The sequence below is a fragment of the Abramis brama genome (assembly GCF_963993115.1).
Source record: "Abramis brama genome assembly, chromosome: 1".
Taxonomy (NCBI): domain Eukaryota; kingdom Metazoa; phylum Chordata; class Actinopteri; order Cypriniformes; family Leuciscidae; genus Abramis; species Abramis brama.
This window is the reverse complement of record NC_139963.1, coordinates 472,501-490,084: the sequence shown is the minus strand read 5'-3', so window position 1 is coordinate 490,084 and position 17,584 is coordinate 472,501. Positions and strand designations below refer to the sequence as shown.

General features: G+C 41.7%; 1 protein-coding gene and 1 long non-coding RNA gene across 19 annotated transcripts in view; both read right to left on the bottom strand.

Moving 5' to 3' along the window:
* LOC311090947 (uncharacterized protein) overlaps nt 1-6,819 on the bottom strand; it is a 228,180-nt gene extending 221,361 nt beyond the window's left edge. For 16 of the 18 annotated variants that reach the window (XM_084126594.1, XM_084126605.1, XM_084126600.1 and 13 more), the window contains exons 1-7: nt 6,606-6,819; nt 5,463-5,591; nt 4,757-4,864; nt 4,297-4,401; nt 3,676-3,760; nt 3,202-3,397; nt 1,277-3,107 (exon numbers count right to left, since the gene is read on the bottom strand). In XM_084126594.1, coding sequence (XP_083982720.1) covers nt 1,277-3,107; nt 3,202-3,397; nt 3,676-3,760; nt 4,297-4,401; nt 4,757-4,864; nt 5,463-5,521 — 2,384 coding nt within the window. In that variant the 5' untranslated portion in view covers nt 5,522-5,591; nt 6,606-6,819. Of the gene's footprint in view, nt 1-1,276; nt 3,108-3,201; nt 3,398-3,675; nt 3,761-4,296; nt 4,402-4,756; nt 4,865-5,462; nt 5,592-6,047; nt 6,193-6,605 lie in introns of all 18 variants that reach the window. The other 2 variants (XM_084126604.1, XM_084126606.1) reach the window with 2 other exon arrangements.
* A 7,153-nt stretch (nt 6,820-13,972) lies between these two features.
* LOC311091433 lies at nt 13,973-16,908 on the bottom strand. The gene is made up of 6 exons (XR_014608092.1): nt 16,644-16,908; nt 16,499-16,553; nt 15,701-15,781; nt 15,128-15,576; nt 14,542-14,618; nt 13,973-14,306 (listed from the first exon to the last, which is right to left on the bottom strand). It is a non-coding gene; the product is annotated as an uncharacterized lncRNA (long non-coding RNA).
* Nucleotides 16,909-17,584: the final 676 nt, after the last annotated feature.

Sequence of the window (17,584 nt, the reverse complement as noted above, 5' to 3'; positions counted from 1 at the left end):
GTGCGCACTGGTAATCATATTTTTGCAAATAAAGACAAGGTAACGCTAATATTACATACAGCACACAGTGAAAACTATATGAATATGACACAGTGGCCAACTGGATATAGCACAGCATATTTTAATATGAAGGATTTAAAGTTTTTCGACCGCGTCTACTGTGAAGCTGATCTTCTCTTCGCATTCACTCACTTCACTCGACCGTCACTCGCAGTCACACGTTTATCAGGCTACAAATGCACACCTTACAAGATATCACAGCTGGATTCCATTAAATCTGCAAGGTTTGTGATATTAAATGTTTATTAGATATTCAGAGATTTGTTTAAATGATGTAGATGCGCATTTGCTGAATGTTGACGAGTAAATGAGAAAGTATTTTAGCCTGATTGTTTGCCTTTTCTGTTACAAATAATATAAAAGCAACACTTTACTTTTTCGCATACCATTTACTTTCTTTGTTTACCAGTTCTGTCTAACAAAGTATTAGATATGACTGACAGAGATTGTAAACTAATGAAGACGGAGAATGTGAGTGAGCGCTGTGTGATCAGGCGCTGGTGTTCTCAGCACCACCCGTCAAAATAAAAGTCCCGCTTCCAACACATCGGCCAATCAGAAAAACGTATTGGCCGATGCCGATATTTTAAAAGTGCCAAATATCGGCCTTGGCGATATATCGGTCGACCACTAATGACGATGATGACTAAACAGGTGACACAACTGAACTGATAATGACGTAACCATAGAAAGGCAAATAGGAACCAAGCAAAACTCGAACTGAAAGTCCAAACAAACGCTGACACGTGACAGGGACAACTAATATATGATGTGGTAATATATATGTACTTTATTTAAGCCTGTTTTATAAAAATCTCAATGTTTTATATTATAACCTTTCAGAATTTCATCTTACTTGTTGGCAATATAAATACCATCTGTACCAAATTACATTATTTCCCCCACATTATTTCCCCAATTATTTTTCCACAAGTATGAGTATGAGCTAATATATAATTCTATACAAGTCATTAAAGTCTGGTGTATCATATGATACAAGACAAACATGCAAACATTTTTACATGGTCTTTTATATTTTTTCTTAAGATTTGATAAACTGTCTCCACACACACAAAAAAAATTCAGACTATTATTTCATATGTCAGGCTTTACAGGGATAAGTTCATGTTCATGATGAGGAATCACTATAGAGTAATGTAGATAAGACATTTTTCAGATGAGAGCAAAACATGACAAAATATATTAAAAGACTTACAGAGCTCTACTGGAGGTTTTGATGACTGCCGATAATCTGATGAGACACTCGTCTGATTTCTTGAATTTCTGAAGCTCAAACTCCTCCAGCTCCTCCTCTGATGTCAACAACACAAAGGCTACAGCAGACCACTGGGCAGGTGAAAGGTCACCAGATGAGAGACTTCCTTTGCTAAGGTGGGTCTGAATCTCTTTCACCAGAGTTTGGTCGTTCAGTTCATTCAGACAGTAGAACAGATTGATGGATCTCTCTGCTGGAAGATCATCTTCTAATTTCTGCTTGATGTACTGAACTATTTCCTTGTTGCTCTGGTCACTGCCGTCTTGCTGTGTCAACAGACCTCGTAAGAGTCCTCGATTGGACTGGAGTGACAGACCGAGGAGGAAGCGAAGGAAAAGGTCCAGGTGTCCATTGTCACTCTCGAGTGCCTTGTCCACTGCAGTCTTGAGAAAATCAATCATGGTTTCATTTCTGTTTTCCTGTTCTGTAGACTCATGATCAAACACACTTGTCTTGTTGATGTCTAGAAACAGATGTGCATAAAGGGCTGCAATAAACTCTTGAATGCTCAAGTGAACAAAGCAGTACATGGTACCAAGAACGAACCCTGTTTCCTCCTTAAAGATCTGGGTACACATGCCTGAGTACACTGATGCCTTATAGACGTCAATACCACAGGCTTCCAGGTCTGTGTCATAGAAGATCAGGTTGTTTCTTTCCAGCTGATGAAATGCCAGTTTCCCCAGTGAAAGGATGGCGTCTTTATCCCAGGAAACATCTGGTGTGTATTCTCCATCATACTTTCGGCGGCTCTGCTGGATCTGGAAGCGGAGAAAGTGTGTGTACATTTGTGTCAGAGTCTTGGGAGTGTCTTCAGTGTTTGATTCCTGCTGTGTTTTAGAGATCGCATCAGCCTGAGTGTGTTTCACATCATTATTTCTTTTCTCCTGCAGAATGTTCTGGAGAACCGTGGCTGAAATCCAGCAGAAGACTGGGATGTGGCACATGATAAAGAGACTCTTTGATTGTTTAATGTGATCTAGGATTGTGTTGGCCTGATTCTCATCAGTGAATCTTTTTTTGAAGTACTCTTCCTTCTGTGCGTCACTGAATCCTCGTATCTCTGTCAGCCGGCCGATGCAGTCAGGAGGAATCTTACTGGCAGCTGCTGGTCTGGTGGTGATCCAGATGAGAGCAGAAGGAAGCAGATTTCCCTTCATGAGGTTCGTTAGGAGAACATCCAGAGAGGCTGGTGACGATACATCACTCCACGTCTCATTACAGTCAAACTTCAGAGGAAGGCGACATTCGTCCAGTCCATCAAGGATGAACAGCACTTTGAACTGATTCCTTCTTGTAAGGTTCAGTCCTTTTGTCTCTGGGAAGAATTGAGTTATAAGGTCCATCAAACTCAGTTTTTCTTTCTCCTTTAAGTTCATCTCTCTGAAAGGAAGAGGAAATATGAAGCTGATATCTTGATTTTCTTTTCCTTCAGCCCAGTCCAGAACAAACTTTTGCACAGAGACTGATTTCCCGATGCCAGCGACTCCTTTTGTCAGTACAGTTCGGATCTCCTCGTCTTGTTCAGGAGCTTCAAACAAATTTGTGCATTTAACTTGTTTCTCTTGTGCTTCATGACGCCTGGAAGCAACTTCAATCTGTCTCACCTCATGTTCAGTATTGACCTGTTCACTGCCACCCTGAGTGATATAGAGATCTGTGTAGATGTTATTCAGAAGTGTGGAGTCACCTTGCTTCGCAATTCCTTCATACACACATTGATACTTCTTCTTTAGGCCACATTTCAGCTGATGAATGAAGAACAGCTCATCTAAACACAGGAACAGAAAATAGACAGTTTTAGTCTTCATTTTCTCTCCTACATTTATAAGAGACAATCAGACAGATGATCATGAGTCTCTAACCTTCTAGAGCATTAGCAGCTTCATCTTGCTTCATCTCTCTCAGGTAATGTAGTGTGAGATCAAGAGCTGATTCTTTGATACTGGATCTGTTCTCAATAAAGTCCTTCACAAAGTGTTGTATGTTCTCCTTTTGTAATATTTTCCTAAACTTCTCCAGCTCATTCTTCAGAAACGTGATTATTTTGCTCTCAAGATCCTACAAACAAAAGTAAGAAAAAAGACACAATTTAAACCAAATTGTACATCTACATTTGGTCAACACAATTTATTCAATAACTATAATATCTATTAAAAAAAATCCAGTTAAAAGACTAACATGTTAACCAGCTGATATTTTTAACCAATAGAAAAATAAAAAATATATAAGTGCTTCAAAGGACAAAATGGATCTGGAGGAATTAAATAAAATGTCTTTGTTCAATAACATATTTGTTTGTTAGAATATTAAACATTTATAAAAATGTGTTTTCCTACTTGGAAGATTCCTAGAAGATTGTCTTTGAAATTCTCGTGGTTCCTGTGAGTCTGAACGTCTGAGTCGAATGTCTCATATTGAAGCCTGTAATCAAATAAATCAAATAAATACTGAATTTCCAGGCAAAATTTCACAGAAAGAGAAAAAGCATTAGCTGTGGGCGGCAGTGGCTCAGTGGTTCATGTAGGTTGTCTACAAACCGAAAGGTTGGTGGTTCAATCCCCGGTTCCACTTGACCAAGTGTCGAGGTGTCCATGAGCAAGACACCTAACCCCAGCTGCTCCCGACGAGCTGGATGGCGCCTTGCATGGCTGACACCGCCGTCGGTGTATGAATGAGTGAGTGAATGGGTGAATGTGAGGCAATGTAAAGCGCTTTGGTGGCCATAGGTCTGTGAAAGCGCTATATAAATGCAGTCCATTTACCATTTACCAATACTCTGATAAATATTTATCAGATCAAATATTTATCAGAGTAGTCAATAAGAAATATCATGATAAATGATTCAATGATAAATAATGATAAATATTGGATCTAGAAATGTTTCATGATTGATATTCACTGATACAACTTTTAAACACAGACAACGTGTGACAAAAAATTAGAAACTTATGCAATACCTTTTATTAGATGATGGTGTTTTCTCACTGAAGTCTGGTCCTACACCTTTAGACCGATCACTCTTCAGAGACACAGAGCTGGACACATGTGAGCCTGATCTTACACTGATGACACAAAGAACAGAGAGAAAACACTTTACTACAGGAGATACTTTAGTCTCATTTGAAAAGGTTTAATGTTGCAAATAGTAATTAAATGCAGTATAGCTGTGCATTTGTCCATTTATGACTACAGTCGGATGGATAAACATATATACATGTTTAGTTTCATGATCTATTTTCCATAGTGTATTTGTGTCTCCTTGTGGCTGCCTGTGTAATTGTGTTACTGAATGAGTTTCATAAGGTTCCCAGGAATTGAGTTTTATTGAGACTTATTGTTTCATTCAGTCAAGATCATTCATATACACCACTGTAGACAAATAATACAACAATATAATGCAATGTAAACACAAAATACCTTTCATTAGATGATGGTGTTTTCTCACTGAAGAATGGTGGATCTAAACCTTTAGACTGATCACTCTTCAGAGACACAGAGCTGGACACATGTGAGCCTGATCTTACACTGATGACACAAAGAACAGAGAGAAAACACTTTAGTAAAGGAGGATCAACTGTGTGTGAAACACATCTGTGTCTTAATCTAATCCTCCACAGAAATACACACACACACACAATTTACAGTTTTATAGTTAACTACTATTTTATTTTACTGGCTCACATTAGTTTAATGATTTCTTTAACATATATGAGAGAGATTTAATATGTTAAAAAATACTTCACTCTAATTTATGAGAACATTTCAAGTTTTTGTTTATTGACAGAAATAGAGAGCAGAAATGTCTGTGTGACACAGTTGTGTTAGCATACTTGAATTAAATTAAGTGTATAGTTGTTTCCTAATGTCTGTCAGTAATTGTATGATCTAAAAACTGAAGTCATTTATTTGGATTAATTCAGCATCTAGAAGGTTATTAACAAATGATTAACTGTGATATTTTCTATAGAGCAAACAGGGCTTTATAGACAATGTCAGAGTTAATTTAAGAAGTTAAAAATAGAAATTGTGCAAAGCATGTGCAAATATGCTTAAAGTTGTGTTATTGACAGGGAAACACAAAGTCCAGTGGAGTTTAAAGTGATGAAAACAGACGCAGTCTTACCTGTGTTTCTCTGAGAGACTCATCTGAGAGAGAGAGTCCTTTCCTCTTTCCTCTGACATACTGCAGCTAAACTGACACTGAAAACTGATCAGCACTGGTTTCTGGAAACACTCAATCCTTCAGCATCACCTGGAGATGACACCATTTTACACAGATGAAGAACATCTTATTTAAGACAATAATGAAGAATGCGGAGTTATCATCAACAACAGCAACAGCAAAAACTATCTATAAAATAAAGTGAGTTACAGACAAATATATTGCCATGTAAAATAACCGAATGGTCTTAATCATTTCTGATTGTTTAATGAGTTTAACTGACTCTAAATATTAATTCATTGGGGAACAGAAATTGTGTTTAAAACTTGAGTGGGAAAATTGAAGCTGGTTTGTTATATTCTCTATTACAGTTTAATATCATTTTACAATCATATTTACCCAATCTTTATTAATTGTTGAATCATTTGTCATTTAATCATTACTTCAAGTTCACAATGATGATTGATTTCATTACTTTCAAATGATCCTAAAATAACTGATTGAGTAAAAGCAGAATTATAATAGACATACTGTATAACTACTAACCATAATTGCTATATATGAACTGAGATATTCAGTTTAATAACAGCAGATTGTTGTTCACTGACGTCAGGCTTCATCTGTCTGTCTACTGTAAATGTCTGCTTCAAAAATACTTTCGATTTCACATCACAAAAACAACAGCCTAAAACTGAAGAGGAAATGGGGGGAAACTTTCAGAAACATATTCGTTTTCAATAAAACTTCATGTTTTAACTTCAAAAGATTGTAATTTCTGGCAGATTCTTCTTCGTCTGTTCGGAGTAGCCGAAGAACAGCCTTCTGTAACTTCACATTTAAATCACGCTTTACAATATAAAGTTCCTAATAATTACAAACGACTTTAATGGAGAATGTATTAATAATAATTATTATATGAATGTATAAGTATTTTAAACTCAGTAACGCTTGTTGTCAGTCCGCGCGCGTCGTTCTCAGAATCTCTTGCTGGTCTCGATGGATTGTGGATTAAACACATAAATGGCCGCGAGTGTTATTATATGTATAATTTTCTTAAAATGCTCTGTCTAAAAGCGACCAAAACAACATTTAACTCCAGCTCACCATCGGTTCGCCAAACTGCTCCGTCTCCAAAACGTTCGTACACATAGGTCACAGTTTGCGTGCAGATGCGCACATTTTCCCGTCAAGTTTGTTTTTATAAGTCACATCTTATGCGTCGGAAGTGTCGTCCGCCTCTCTCAGAGCCTGTTCTGTGCGACGCAGCGGAGATAAACTAGGCCCAGATGCTTTACTTTCGTTTTCCTCTTCTTCTTCTTTCTTGCTTTTTACGGCGGATCGCAGACAAATATGTGCATTACCGCCACCTATCTTGGAAATGGACCATTGACACTTCCTATACTATATTCCCCTTATTTACCCGCACAGAGGCTTCATAGAGTTTCATCCGGCGCTGCGTGTTCAGCTCCTCGAGGAACATAGTTCTACAAAAAAATGTACATAAATCTCAATTACTTGGCATATGTACTGCATCAACAAAAGATGCCAAACTACACTGGTTTAAAAAGCAAGTTGGTATTTAGTAATTATAAGTAATTATATTTTTTACACATTTCTCATTTTAACACAATATTAACCAATCTAATTATTTCTTATCTTTTCTTTAATGCATAAGATGAACCCACCATTTTTCCATGTCGTGGATTTCTTGGAACGGGGAGAGGTGGAAGTAGTAAGCAGTAGGTGGATGGCTGGTGAGGATGCTTGCTATTGGCCACCTTATACATTTCCCAACTATATAAAAAGAGCTCAGCTGCAACATGAAAAACCAGGAGCGGACTGGGAAACATACAAAGTCCGCTCACTGTACAAAACAAGTAAGTCGTTTAGAAAATGTTGGTATACATTTGAGGTGCATTCACTATTCACTAATGGAAACGAAGTCATTTCACAATATTTTTTTAACGACATTTAGGAAAAAAAATATTGTTTCGATTTGGACATGTGGCTAGATGAACTTTAAAATCTGAAAAAACAAACAAAAACATTGCCATAAACTATGATGGAACCATGTTCTCTTACGAGAGGTTCTCTCGTATTGCGTAAGTAGCTTACGCTTTGGGAAAGTTCTCTTTCTTCGAGATCTGAAGCCAAAAAATTATCCTTAATTTTGCATTTATTGTCAACGCAGTGCAGCAGCAGGCAGACCAAAGCAAGCTGTATCAGCGTGCTCATTGGCTGCCAGGCGGCAACTGCTTAAGCCTATCAGTGAGCCCGGCTTCGCGCCCTCCACACCCTTCTAACCGTCAAGAAGGGTGTGGCCAGTGTGTATATATTGTGGGCTCACAGGCTGAACTCTGATTTTCTTGTCTTCAGCGAAGCTCTTCGCATCGCTGGATCTTGAGAAGCCGCCGCCGTCGAAACCAGCGACCAGCAAGCTTAGGACAGCACCTGAGGAAGCCGGCCACCTTCGCCGCCTTCAGCCATCCGTGCCTGTCCAAATCCGGCGACATATCCTTTTTTTTTTGCATAATTCTGCTGTGTGTGTGTTCGCCCTGCGACACGCACTTTCTCTTCTAAAGAGCGCGAGGCGTTTTTATCAAAATGCCTCGTTTCTCCTGCGGTTCATGCCGCGCCCCGCTCAGCAACGGAGACCGCCATCTTATCTGCGCTCTCTGCATGGGCCGCGATCACGCCGCCGCCGCACTCTCTCTGCCCCGAGTGCGAAGAACTCTCAATGTTGACCCTGCGGGCTCGACTTGAGGTTTTTGACCAGGCTGTCGCTCCGCATGTCCCTGTCGGGCCGCGCAAGAAAAAGCGCCGCTCGCAGCGACCACCGGAGACCGATGCGGCGCTCAGAAGCTCGCCGGAACCTCTCCCTTGAGCTTCTCTCTCGCCCTCTCCGCCCCCCCTCCCGGCCGCTCAACCGCCGGCTCTCGCCCGCGCCGCCGCCGTTTCAGGGGACGAGGCGGATGAGTCTGACGAACGCGCCGCTGACAGCTGCTCCATCCTGGCGTCTGACAGCGAGGACTGGTCCACCGCCTCCTCTACAGTCCAAGATTCTGGCCGTTCTCGAGCGGGCGAGGACGCGGAGCTTTTGCGCCTCCTTACCCGGGCTGTTGACCAGTTAGGCCTCGAGTGGTCTCCTCCTAAGGAGCCAGCACCAAACAGGCTCGACGGCTGTTTTCTTCATCGCCGCCGCCGATCGCCAGCTTCCAGAACCACGCCTTTCCTGCCTGTGACGGCCCGTCTGTCGACACAGCGCGCGCGCTGCATTCGACGCCTGGCCGCTTCCTTCCGGTCGGGCAGCACCGCTCCTCTAAAGACATTTCAGAGGATGCTGGGTTGCATGGCCTCGGCTGCAGCAGTGCTTCAGCTGGGTCTATTGCGTATGCGCCCTCTTCAACGCTGGTTGAACGCCCGAGTGCCTCACAGAGCCTGGGCTTCCGGCGGCATTCGAATCAGAGTGACTCAGAGCTGCGTTTCAGCACTGAAGCCCTGGTTAGCGGCCGATTGGTACCAGCGGGAGTGACAATGGGAGCCGTCTCGCGCCGCAAAGTTATCTCGACGGACGCTTCCACCTCAGGTTGGGGCGCTCTTTTCGAGGGCAAGCCAGCATTTGGCCTGTGGTCGGACCAGGAGAAATGCCTCCACATAAATTGTTTGGAGATGATAGCGGTCAAGAACGCGCTCAAGCGCTTCCTCCCATTCATACGGGATCACCATGTGTTAGTCCGCTCGGACAACATGTCAGTGGTATCCTATGTGAACCGACAGGGCGGTGTCAGATCCAAGAGCCTGTGCAAACTGACAGAACGCCTTCTCGTGTGGGCTCACCGCTCGTTGCGCTCGCTGAGAGCCGTGCACGTGCCGGGCCACTTGAATGTGGGACCAGACAGACTGTCCAGGGACATCATTCCCCCGGGAGATTGGTCCCTGCATCCTCAGACAGTCCAGCTCCTCTGGCACCTATTCGGCAGGGTGGAGGTCGACCTTCTTTGCGTCGAAAGACAACGCTCACTGCCCGATATTTTTCTCGAAAAGCGAGGACGCGCTGTCCCAGACCTGGCCCAGCCTCCCGCTGTACGCTTTTCCCCCGATCTCCCTGTTACCTCAGGTTTTAACAAGGATAAGGGAAACACAGCACCCAGTGCTCCTTATAGCCCCGCGCTGGGAGAACCAGATTTGGTACCCAGAGCTGGTGAGGCTGTCGCACTCACCCCCATGGCCGATCCCGGTGAGAAAGGATCTCCTCTCTCAAGCCGGTGGGTCAATCTGGCATCCCCATCCGGAGCGATGGTCTCTGCATGCATGGGTAATCAACGGATACCCGTTGACCTGCCAGAAGGGGTCGTGAACACGATCACGCAGTTTAGAGCTCCCTCCACGAGACGGCTCTATGCGTCCAAGTGGTCTGTGTTCTCTAAATGGTGCGCTACTAAGAGCTTTGATCCACGCACATGTGGGGTTCCGCAAGTGCTCTCCTTCCTACAGGAGCTGTTGGAAAAGGGCAGGTTCCCTTCCACGCTCAAAGTGTATGTGGCGGCTATTGCAGCGTTCGCTGAGACGACGCGCAGCCGGGCAATCGGAAGGAATGAGCTTATTATCCGTTTCCTCAGAGGAGCCAGGCGGATGAATCCCCCGCGACCCCCCTCGGTTCCTATTTGGGATCTGTCCTTGGTCCTGGAGGCCCTGAAGGCTTTTCCTTTTGAACCGCTTGAATCTGTGGATCCTAAGTACCTTTCGCTCAAAACCGTTTTTCTGATAGCTCTGTCTTCAGTAAAACGCGTGGGGGACCTGCACGCGCTATCTATTAGCCCTACATGTCTTGAGTTCGGACCGAATGACTCTAAAGTCATTCTCAGACCGAGACACGGGTATATTCCCAAAGCGATTGGTACCCCCTTTAGGGCACAAATCATCTCCCTCTCGGCTCTGCCAATATCCGATAACGGGGACAGTGATAACCTCCTATGCCCTGTTAGGGCGCTGAGAGTTTATATCACGCGTTCCGCCGCTTTCAGGTGGTCCGAGCAGCTCTTTGTTTCTTTTGGCGGACGCACCAAGGGTCTCGCCGCCTCGAAACAGAGCCTGTCCAGGTGGATAGTGGACGCGATTGCAGCAGCTTACGCCTCCAAACACCTGCAGTGTCCTTTGGGTGTCAGAGCCCACTCCACTAGAGCCATGGCCTCTTCGTGGGCCTGGTCCAGCGGAATTTCTATTCACGATATTTGTATGGCGGCGGGCTGGGCCTCCCCATCTACATTCGTGAGGTTTTATAACCTGGAAGTTCCCGCCCTGCAGGCTACACTGTTATCAGTATAAGTGCAGACTATGTCCACATACTGGTTAATTTTCTGGTTGGCACCAGGGGAAGGATTCTTTTCCACAAATAGACCAGTGTTTCTGCTCTATTCCCTTTCCCTATACGTGTTTATGCACTGTGTGGGCCCGCGCTGCCGGCCACACCATTTACACTGATGTATACAGACCGGCTATGCCGCTCTATCATTTATGTGAAGTGAAGTGCTTGGTACAGGCGTTGGTAAGTGAAGTGCTTGGTACCTGTTTCAACGCTATGTTTTTCCCCGGTCTCCCTGGGATTCATGTGTTGGATGCTCGGCGCGCATGGCGTTGACAATGGGTTCCCGAAGCGTAAGCTACTTACGCAATACGAGAGAACCTCTCGTAAGAGAACGTACTCAGTTACCTAATGTAACCTCGGTTCTCTCTAGAAGAGGGAACGAGTATTGCGTAACCTGCTGTGACGCGCCACGAGCTTTTGCGCTTCAGACTATGAAAACCAGAGTTCAGCCTGTGAGCCCGCAATATATACACACTGGCCACACCCTTCTTGACGGTTGGGTGTGACGTCACGCCGGGCTCACTGATAGGCTTAAGCAGTTGCCGCCTGGCAGCCAATGAGCACGCTGATACAGCTTGCTTTGGTCTGCCTGCTGCTGCACTGCGTTGACAATAAATGCAAAATTAAGGATAATTTTTTGGCTTCAGATCTCGAAGAAAGAGAACTTTCCCGAAGCGTAAGCTACTTACGCAATACTCGTTCCCTCTTCTAGAGAGAACCGAGGTTACATTAGGTAACCGAGTACGTTTTTTATTTATGGTTTTATATATTTGCATAGGCTACTGTTGGGTACCACATTTCCAAGTAAATACCACACTTTTTTAGGGTTACGTTAACTTATTTATTGAAACTGTTATGTTTCAATAAATAAGATAAACCCCCAAACCAACCCACCGGCCCACCTCAACTTTTCGATTTGATAATGCGGCCCTCGAATGAAACGAATTGAATAGCCCTGACATACATATACATATATATATATGATGTTATGTTGTATATTCATGTCATTGTTATCCTATGGACTACACTATTACCATCATCAAGGACATGAATGAATTTATTGAGGAAAGGAAAATTTGCCAGGGACGTGCTGTTTATTCAAAGAAAGAGCTTTATTAGCACAAACACAAACACACAACTAATATCATATATCATATATGTACAAAGCATAGGATTTTTTTGCCCACACAACAAATGGGAAGCTCATGAGAAGCACAAAATCCTACAGCACCGTGAAGTGTCTGTTTTCTGCTTCAGAGCTGCAGGTAACTAGCAGCATTCTGTCTGAATTCGGTCCATTTTGCAGACGTCTGTGGTGCGTTGCCCTGTACTTTGGAGTCGCCTCTAATCTCGACTGCAGCGTGGCACAGAGCTCGGTGAGCTCCTGGCTGCGAAAGGACGGAGGTCGCACAATCCATCCAGACACCCCGCCGACGATGCCGTCTTCCTCATCAGACATCAGGGCTGCGTTCGAAACCGCATACTCAATGAGTAGGTACTTAATTTCAATAAGTACTTACTTAACGAGCGCTAAAAGAGTAGGTACTTTATAGCCAAATCTCGTTGAGTATGAATGCAAACCGGACATCTGCCATGTTGACGTTATCATGTGACCTACGACGCGTTATCACACGTGCAACAACTTAAAAGATTTGAACGACACGTTTAATTAATCTATCTGTAAATATCTTGATTTTGATTAAACTTGCTCATTTTGTGGTCTTTTTGAAGAAACTGCTGCCCATTTATTTTGTGAATACATTTAGGGTTGATTTAAGTTCTTATATTTAACCCTACTAATGTGACCCACCCTTTTATCCTTAACGATATTATTTATTTTTATTACGGAATCCCAAAATTGTCATCTCTTGAATATGTTAATTTCTTTATTTTATATCCAAAAGCGCCTTACTGCTGCTTTATGTTTTCCTCTTTTTCTTGTTGAATTTAACTCTAATTTCATCCCTCAGGCCTAGGCCTATAAATAAATAAAAAATCTTTTTTTAAATGTATTATAATGAATTATCTAAGAAAATATATATTAAGATCTCATATTATGTACGCAAACCCATAATATATATATATATATATACCTCATAACATCAGTAACTCGACAGCCCTTCCTAGAACGGGTTTCCTCAGCGTTTGTAATGTCTGCACAAAGGAGACCTTAGGCAGCTGTGCAAAGAATCACCTTTGGGGAAAACTGTTGATTTTATACTCAAAAAATTTAATTAATTAATCCGAACAGACTAATACAATCAGATCAGTCATTTTAAAACTTTTCACAAAGAGCGTGAAGCCTTGTTTGTACTTCCGCCTGGCTCCACAGCGCGAGTCTCCGCTGCCTGCACGCGCACCTCCCCAAACGGACGAGGCGTTTATACTCGACGCGCTCACAAACAGCTCGCGAGTAACAAAAGTTATTTTTCGCGGATTATATCACTTTAACAAACAAAAACACGCAAAATTATGTCAAACATTTCGGTCTTGTTGAGTATCCTCTAAACACAGTCGGTTATGTCTTTAGCATAAAACGCATGATGGGACAGTATAATGAAATCAGGATCCGTGCACTAGGTCTTAAAGCGACAGAAGCCATAATGTGTCTGTCATTAATATTGTTGTCAAAACAACAAAAGATAGTTTTAATTTGAAGAATTTGGATTAATAGCCTATGTATTTAATTTAGTCAGGACTAAAATACTACCCAGTGTTATTTTGCATTTGATTACTTTATTCAGTTTCTAGTAGCCTATTTCTGAATACTAGTGCTAGACCTATTCAAAAAGTTTTCTCTTTATTGGATGACTATCTTTATTCTATTGTATTTATTTGCGCTACTGAAGGAAGAGCCATTTTAAGCTTTTTTGTGACAAGGTTTTTATTTTATTTTTTATTTAACTCTTTGTTTTTTTTATGACAAAAACTAAATAGTTTTTCAGTGATCACAACTGTTATAACACTGGTTATACAATAAACATATTACTGTTACTAAACTCTGAAATTCCAAATTGATCCATATCGTGATACGTATCGTATCGTGGCTTTAGTATCGTGATGCGTATCGTATCGTGACATTGTTGGTGATACACAGCCCTAGTCAACACATGAAACAAAGCTTTATTCAAACTACAATCATGTATGTAGACTACAGGCGCTGAACCCCACATCCTTCTGCCATCTCAACACAGCGGTTCCCATTCTTCAGCTTTATTCTGATGAATCAGCTGACCGCCAGAGGTGAGCCGTGCCTTCGTGCCGGAGGATGTTGCGTGATGTGTTGTGCTTCACAATCTAAAGCAATAAGGGCAGGTGGAGTGATGGAGGGTCTCGTAAGGGCTGGTGGAGTGATGGAGGGACTCATGGCACAATCTCCAGGATTCAGCTCTGTGCTCTTCATCCTCAGTGCTCACACCAGCCTGCTGACATTTCAGATCCTACAAAAATGCACAAACATAACACAAAAGCAGTCATTTTAACCGCACAATGTCATTTGATTTCAGTATTATTTAGAAGACAAAAACGCTTTTCACAACTGCCACCATCATCTTTCCTTGCAGGTCCTGCTCCACCACAAAAGCTGTGCAGCTAATGCACAGAAATCAAGAATCAGAAAAGTTAAGACTTACAACTTAAGATTTAAATAGTTATTAATTTCTGTAGTATACTCACTCAAAGCCTTTGATGGCAGCATTCAGCTTCATGAGCCACTCTCCACCGGATAAACACACACATCTGTTCATCTGACCCTGTAACATCCAGACAAGATTCACATTACCTCTGTGATGAGCTCAACACTACATTTACATGTTGGGGTTGTTTTAACTTTTTATCCAACATAAATGTTCCTCAATTTATCAACAGTAATGAACAAATAAAATAGATAACTTATGTTTAGTTACTTTATAGATTTGTTCTACATAATAGCACACATTCATCACTCAGATGTCTATGTTGTGATGTGCTCTTCTGCAATACTTACTGAAGATTTTCCTGTCAGATGTAAATAGACATTTAAAATAAGCGTCTTTACGATGTATATGGCTTATGTAAATCCACGTTAGAGACGTAACCTAACTTATGTGTCCTTACTGGAGCTCCCCAGTTAGCTAACGTTATACATAATAAAACGTGTTTTTACAGCAAAATCACAACTATATTATACTGTGTAACGTCTTTACACCTTCAACAATTCAACAGTTTACTCTACAGTAGTTCAACACATGCAATTTTAACGAAAGGACCCGTGTTTACTCACATTTGAAAGCACCCGCGTCGCTGATCTCTGCGATGTTTGATAATGACGTATCCTCTCGCGTGGCCTCCTGGGATAGAAGAGTATCCATCGGTCGAGCACTCGGAAATCTGGGCTGAAGCAGTAAGCCATCCGGGAACTTCTCGCCTACTCTTTTATGAGTACTGAGGTTTCGAACGTACTGCTTCCTTCACATACTGTTTTTGCCTACTATATAGTAGGAAAATAGGCATATTCGAACGCACTTAAGTCCGAATCTCGCGATAATTAGTACGTCACCCAGGTAATTCTCGCCTACTTTTGGATTCGTACATACTTTTTTGCTCGCCTACTCTTTTTCCCATACTAAATAGTAGGTAAGTATGCGGTTTCGAACGCAGCCCAGGTCTATGGTAGCGCACTTCCGAAGGCCCACCTCATCCTCAGCTAGCACACTGTCTCGCTTCTAGCAGCTGTAAAAACCAATAAAGACAATCAGTACTGTGCAATGCACTGCGTATGGACAACACACATCTATTAATGCACCTGAAAAATAGTCACATTGACCAAAAACAAATCTAATCTAATAAATCTTACCCTCTTTCTTCTCGCTCGACTCGCTTCTCGCTTTGTACCTGAAGCTCCTGCGCACTGTCGCGTAATATGTCTTAAAGGCACCTGGAAAACAATTAAATGAGAGTGATATTAATAAGAACAACATAAGTCACAGTAAAATTAAACAATAAAGGAGAAAAATGCAACCGGGTGAAATTGAAGAAATACACACCGGAAGCAAACTATGCTTTTTGAAATTGGGGTTTTATTATGACTGCTGTTTAAAATAAGTGACAGCGGTCAATGGAAGAACAATTAAACAGATAAAAGTCTGATTAAGAAAAAAGTTTGCCTTGTTTGAAGAGATTTCACAAGAAAAAAATAGATTTCACTAGTTAAAAAAAAACACAAAAAAACCCAAGAAATTGTAGAAACAGTTTACAGTACATTTGAAGATGAAATATAATCAAATGTCACAAGAAGTTTAACCAGTGGATCAATGCCCAAATCCACAGAATACTTAACTCAACTCAAACTGAAATACAGTGTAATGCACTGCAACAGGTCAGATTTAAATCGATTTCTCCAAACCAAAATATGTTACAAATAAATACGATAACACAAACTGGAATACGGTGGCTGAGGTAGGCCCAAGTTACAAGAGAAATAAAAGCACTTCAACAAAGCCACAACCCACGTTTAATCATGCAGAACCAGAAATATGCATTAAACCATAAAGTTATACTGTATAATCACAGAATATAGATTAAACTCATTAACAGATTTATCAAATAAACATGCCATCAGTAATTTACCCCATAAACCATGAAACGTACATACCCAATGCTTTACCGATCACCACGAGGTTCACTCGTCACACATGCTCCAAATAAATCTATTAAAAAAAAATGTACACATCAAATGTTCTTTTAACTTCGCTTCACAACTTATTTGTGCATATTAAAGATATTGGAGTAATATTTACCAAGAAAGAAGAACGTATAACACAGAATCCGATCGATGCACGCACCACATGGAGCTCTCCTGAACAGTGAAAAATGGCTTCTCTGGTCGCGCGCACGCGTCCAGCACAAGTGAATAGTATCGCGAGAAGAGAGGGATTTCTTAAAGGGGCCACAAACATTTTTAATGCAAAATAGAAACAAGGTATATTTACACTACTAGTAGGCCAGGGGCCTGTACCATGAAGCCGGTTTAGGTGGCTAGCCAGCTATGTTTCAGTTTAGTTTCCGCCAACCCTGGGTTTTAGGTACTATGAAAGTAGCTCAGCTTTAATCGGTGTTCGTTGCCATGGTATCTTACGCTGCACGGCTAACCTGCTCCGGCGCAGGTTATGTTCTGGATTCAAGATCTCAGACCGAAGTTTGACCAATCAGCTGAGAGCAAAGAAACATATAGGTGACGTAACTTATTCACCTTTTCTTCCAAATCCGGTGACATCTCAGCGCAAATTGTTAGACGAGTACTTCGTAAAGAAATAATTTTTAGCATGACAAAATCCCCTTGCCTTTCCTGATAATTATTTGTATGAAAGATACAGATTTTCCGCGGAAGCAATGTCTTATCTTTACGAACTTCTTGAGCCGCACATAAAGAATTTAACACGTCGAATTCATGCACTTACTGTACCGCAAATATTGCGTTGCGTTTTTTTTTTTTTGCAAGTGGTACATTCTTGCACGGTGGGTGACGCACAGAAGCTAGGGGAAAACATATGTTTGTCGAACCATTCGCAAGGTGGTCCTCGCTCTGCAGGAGTACATTAATAGTTTCATTAATAGTGTTTCCCGGACATTTATCGACCATGTCCATAAAAGAGGACTTTTATAAAATTACCGGTAAGATATATTGATAGGGTGACATCACATGAACACTTTTTTTTTTTTTTTTTTTTTTTTAAAGAAG